Source organism: Cariama cristata, unplaced genomic scaffold (assembly GCF_000690535.1).
Source record: "Cariama cristata isolate BGI_N322 unplaced genomic scaffold, ASM69053v1 scaffold2517, whole genome shotgun sequence".
NCBI lineage: Eukaryota > Metazoa > Chordata > Aves > Cariamiformes > Cariamidae > Cariama > Cariama cristata.
The window spans coordinates 15,566-21,458 of NW_009628158.1; the positions used below are offsets into that span (position 1 = coordinate 15,566).

Here is a 5,893-nt window from a genome sequence, read left to right on the forward strand (position 1 = left end):
CCCCCTAGAGTGGAAATCTGATTTTCTACTTAATGAAAATAGTTTTAGAAAATCTGCAGATCTCCAGACACTTCAAATTTTGTGGCCTTTGGGCTTTAGTAGTGCTAGTTGCAGTGTAGTACCTAAAATCTTGTGATGCTGTCTGCCTGCAAGAACTTTAAACTGTTCTTAGAAAAAGCAACATTCTAACATTGAGGAATTTTGTAGCTGAAACTTGTCTGTTGCTGGTACAAACTGAATGAACAGAAACAGTCTCATTTCTGTTGTGAGTAGTGTTCTCTTTGCCTAATTATCTGTTATCATAATTGTGAGTAATTTGAATCAGGAAATAGTGTTACAGTAAATTTGATCATATATCCGAATAATCTTTTCCTGTTAGATTGTAATGTTCTCCTAGATTTTGACAAAAGACGATGCTACTTTCTTTTTCAGTTGTAGGTGGGAGATAGTATAGGTTACTTCTAATGCAGCTTATGAGATGCTTCACTGTAATTGTAGGAATTGTCTGCCAATTTGAATGTTGGGATTTAGTATAGTGAAGAAAGGAGGACATTATCGGAACCTAAGTTTTCCTTGTTGTTAAAAAATTATATTTCAGAAGCATGAAGTTTGCTTACTGCAAAGACAAGAAGTGGCAAGTGACTGATAGGAATCCTGGGTTTTGGGGGAAATAATTTGATAGTAGAGGAGTTGATCAGAAAAGATGAAAACTCTTGGAGCTACTTCATTCCCCTTGCCGTTTCAACATAGGCATTTTGCTTCTGTTGCATTGTTAATTCCTCTTGTGATGCATAGTATTTAGGAAAACACAACTAATGTCATTATTTTCCTTAAGTGTAGCTACTTGCACTCTTTTCAGATGATGTAATGGAAGGTGCATTTGATACAGTAGCTGTTTGGTTGAAGGACTTGGAAGGGAATGATATGTTCTTCACTTGGAAGTACTGAAAAAAAAAATTAAGGTTTTTTAATAGGAATTTTTTTTTAAGAATAAACTAATTCAGTCAAATATGAGCAGTATGATCTCTGCTGAAAAACTGTTTCTGGGATAGGGTGGGGGTTTTTTTATATTACTTAACTATTAGTGCATTTTGCTCATCTAACATTAACAAAATGACTTGTCAGACTCTGAAGTTTCTGGTATCTGCTTTAGCTGGTGTTCCATAACTTGCTGTCTTGTGAAACGATGCAGTGCGTTGTCTCCCTGTGTAGTTGGAATTGATAAGTGACCCATAGAGGTTCAGTCTTCTGGACACTTACAGAGGATTTTATCAGTACTGAAACATTTTGCCCACCGATCAGCATACATATAGTTTGATTTTTCTCTGTGTTTACTCATATTTTTTCCAAAATTGTGTAGCTTTACATTTAAATTGGGACATGTCCTTAGTTTTAGGACATTGCTTCATGGTAACTGGTATCTTGTTTTGCATGTTGAAAAGGTATCAATTTCTGGAAGAAGCTTTTCAGAACCAGAAGGGTGCAATTGAGAATCTATTGGCCAAACTTCTTGAGAAGAAGAATTACGTAAATTTTGCAGCTACCCAAGTTCAGAATAGGTAAGTACCCCAAAATGATTAACTGTTACTATTACATTGCCTTTTTAATGAATCACAGTAAGATGAATGATGGGTCTAGAATAATACTTACAATTTAGTTGATTCTGTATCTTTAGTTGTATTGAACTTAATTACTTTTCGTAATGTTTTCTTCCCTACAATACTGTGCATCTGTTGGAAGTTGTTACAAGAAACAAATGTCAAAGATGATGTCTTTTATGGCAACTTTGAGTAGAACCAGAGAAGTGACACATTTATTACACTTAGGGGAGGGGGAGAGAAAAAAAAAAGGAATAAAAAGGGCAAGGCAAACCTGTCTTATGATTTCTGCTCAGTTCAGCTGTAGGTGACAGAGGTGTTGGCTGTAGACATAAACAAATTTTTCTTGAAATATTTTTGTTTCATATGAATGCCTCTTTGATAACTGGAACACAGACTTGTTTTGAAATTGACTAGGAAATTGTTGTTTGGGCGGTTGGTGTTTTGTGGTTTGGTTTTTTGTTTGGCTTGGTTTGATTTTTTTTTTTTTAATTAGGCAAGCAAAATTTAGTGTAATTACCTGAAAGGAAGGCAAGCTTTTCCTTAAGTAGTTTAACTTAAGAATTCCAGGATTAGCTTAAATTCAATGTCATATAGAATATTGAATATAGAGACAGAGAGAGCACATGATCACTGCTGGCTTTTCACCCACTTGTGGTGATGTGGTGTGCTGGAGGTCAGGGAATTCCACTGTGCTTCTCGGTGGTTTTGTAAGCTTTCTGCAACTTTTAAGTAATTTGCAAAATGACAGATCATCTGGAGATGGAAGTATGAAGGTAGAAGGAAGTATACCAAAGATACAGGGAGAAGTTCTGCTGCAGATTTTTAACTCCTACTGGTTCCATGTACATTTATTAAAAAAAAAAAAAAAAGTTGTAAGGGGAGGAGAACATATGATGTGAGAGGCAGTGTGGAGATGGAAGCAATGAAAATGGAAATTTTTAAGTGCTGATTTGGCATGGAACTCTTTGAAGGAACACAAAAGACAACCCTGTTGTGAAGCAGGAGGACAAGCTGTACAGTTGTTACATGCTTGAAGAAGAGACAGAAACCCAGTTATGTGGGAAATAATTAAACTGAAAGTTCAAGCAATGTCACAAAACATTCTCTGATAAGAATTCAAGGCCAATAATGGGTGTTGCATATGTGAGTAACACATTGTAATGTTTTTTTGTCTAAAAGTTTCTGGATTCGCCAAAAATTCGGTGGATTTCTGCAGCATGTGATTGGGTTGTGTAAAGATCATGATTATCTGCTGAACCAAATGGGTAGTGCAAGTGAGACATTATTTTACTTTGACGTGCCATTCACTTTGTTGAAGTGCAGGACGTAAAATCCATTATCATAAAAACTTCAGGGAATGAAAAAAAAAGTATGTTACAATAATGTTGTCAGTGTTAGCAGATGGTACGAAATTGCCGTTGTGTGTGATCGTGAAGTGTAAAACAGTGTTGAAGAAATAGCTGCCTATGGGAATAATTGTTAGGTGCCAAAGCGAAGGATGGATGCCTGCTGAATTAAAGAAGAGTTGGTTAAATGTTTTTTTGGAGTAGAAGACCAGGTTGTGCTGTCACAAAAAAGCACGTGTCCGAGGTGCCCTAAAGGGCAGTTGACACCAACACTGAAAATCATTGTCAGACAAATGGGTTTTGGTCTTGTGATCATATCAGGATGAATGAAATCACAGTTCAGATGTTTGATCTAGTAGTGAAGAAGCCCTTTAAAAAAGGACAGTTTAAGTCTTTACACTCCAACTGGCTCATGGCAAGGTGTTGTGCTCTGACTCCTACAAGCAAAGTAAAGAATCCTACTGCAACGCTTTGTTGTCGTTAGATTAAGGCAACATAGGATCAAATAAATGCAGAATTTGCAATGGAGTTTAAGAAATGCTATATTTCAAATTCTGTGGACAGAACTCAAGATGATTTGCTTGAGTCTGAAGAAGTTGAGAGTAGTGAAGACACTGAAACTGAGGAAGAATGACAACGATCGAAATGATGAAGAGGTGTGATGTGTAAAAAAAAAAAACAACAAAACAAACAAACAAAACAAAACAAAACAAACCCAAAACAAACCTGAAAGGCAGTACTAAAGCACAAGAGAATAATGTAAACTAATTTCAGGCAAATCATTAACGAAACATTTTTATCCTTGTTGTATGTCAATTACAGGTGTGTAATAGCCTTTAAGTTACAAGATTTTTTTTTATGAAGGTGGAGAGATCCATCTGAAATTCAGGGTTAACTTCCTTTCTGGTTAATATACAATAGCATAAAAGTTTTAAGGCATCATACAAATTCTTCGTGGTGAAAGAGACGTGATATGGAGATAAATATATATGTGTATATACACACACATGTGGTCTTGACTGGGTGTGTCCGTGGGTGTGTGTAAACATATAAATAAAATGTATAAACCACAAGGACTGTCTCATATTATTTTAAGTAAACACAAGTTGTTAAATGAGATACCATCTTGATCTCAGACTGTTTAAATTTTTTTCCCAAAGTGAAATTTTAGATGGCTTCTTTGAAAAAGTTGGTCAGTGATGATTTCTCTGTTAGAAATCAAACAAGCTATAAATTTTGCACTTATCAGAACTTCTGCAATACAGAAATTGCTCCTTCACTCTTCGAGGCCGAGAAGATGCCTGTGGTGTTTAGTATTTGGTGGCATGGTATAAAGTGACTGCCTGACAATACAATTCTCTTTTTTTAGGATAAAAGAAGTAAATGAAACTAACAAACGAGTAGAACAGGAAATCAAAGTGGCTATATTCACCCTCATCAATGAAATCAATAAAAAAGGAAAATCTCTCTTACAGCACCTTGAGGTACAGTTAACACAAAAAATAATAGTAGTGTTCACTGTTTCCAGTCCCTCACTGAGAAGTCACATTCCGTGTTCGAAAATGGTTTGTTTGGTGTGACTGCAGATGTTGCAATACTAATATTGCCTATGAATAGTGTATTGGAGTTAAATCTCATTTTTCCTTTCACTAGCTAGAACGTGTGGCTCCTTTAGTTTTATGTCTATGCCTCAGATTCATTCAAAATCAGGCTCATCATAAAGGAGCGTCTGAAAATCTCCTTTCCATGTTCTGTTTGCCATATTCCTATACTATAATGTAATTCTGAGGTGTGTATAATCTAGTCTTTTCCTCAAATAGCGTTGTAAGGTTCATGTAAATATATCAGCACTGTTACGGTTGAGTTGCTTCTTTTTGTCTCCTGATACCTTGTCTAGAAGTTTTTCTTCAGAGTATAGAGTCCTAGAGGCAGGTCTGTGTACTTTGTCTTGAGCACATAACAAAATGATGCAATGTATTTGATGCAACTTTATATCGTTGTCTGCTCTGTCAGTTGTGCTAGGTCATTAAAATCAGTTTCCTTCCTTTTGCTTGTATAGGGTGGTGGCAGCAGGGGAAGGGAGCAGAGAAGTGGACAGGCTAGTGTTAATTTTCACTCCTAGTGTCATGTTGACTGCTTTGCTGCTAAGACAGTGGTGGTCCTGATGGCAGTTGTTAGTATTTGTTTCCTTAGTAATTTTCACAACTGATGTTGATTTCTAACAAATCCGAACCTTTTAAGTACACCTAGGTTTTCAAAGACACGGTAGCCTTATGTATTTGTACCTGAAGGTGTAATGCTGGTATTGAAGTTATATAGATTGGCATTGTAAAGGAGGCAGTGACTTTAAACATACTTTCCAGATAGCACATTCTGAATAATAATTATATTCTGACTTTTATTCAAATCTATGAAAATTTAACTTATGATTACTTTTTTTATCTGAAGAGAGGAAATCCATAATAAAAAGTTAGTTCAGTTCATAGCATATTGTCAATCTGCCATGATGTGACTGAAAAATTTAAGATCAAGTTAATAACAATAGATTTCTTCTAATTAAGGAACAGTTATTTGGCAATTAAATGGAGTATTCCTGGTAGAAAAGAGTATTTGATCAGGAGTGAAATAAAGAATTTAAAATTACATGAGTAACTGAATTTTGGCTTTTCTTGTTTACTTAGCATTTATTAAAAGCTAGAAAAATTCCATTGGAAACTTTCCTTTTTTGTGAGGCTAGATTTGAATCCTGTAGATTCAGTACTGCAACCCAGATTTTTAGCACAAGGTTTACAGCTGGCAGGTTATCAAAGGCTGATTGGAGATGGGGCTGCTGAGTTTACCTGCTGTACTGAGGAGGTGTTTAGAGGCAGTTTCTGGTTGGCATAGGAGCTAGTGTTCAGAGGACCTGAGCCACTGCTGTTGCTGTCTCTTCCAGTTGCTGCTGTG

At 35.9% G+C, this 5,893-nt stretch overlaps 1 protein-coding gene across 1 annotated transcript in view; it reads left to right on the top strand.

Annotated features, from left to right (window-relative positions):
- TRIM33 (tripartite motif containing 33) overlaps nucleotides 1-5,893 on the top strand; it is a gene marked incomplete at its 5' end in the record, with an annotated part of 25,281 nt that overhangs the window by 4,403 nt on the left and 14,985 nt on the right. Inside the window, 2 exons of the mRNA XM_009704672.1 lie at nucleotides 1,443-1,559; nucleotides 4,317-4,431. Coding sequence (XP_009702974.1) covers nucleotides 1,443-1,559; nucleotides 4,317-4,431 — 232 coding nt within the window. The remainder of the gene's footprint in view (nucleotides 1-1,442; nucleotides 1,560-4,316; nucleotides 4,432-5,893) is intronic.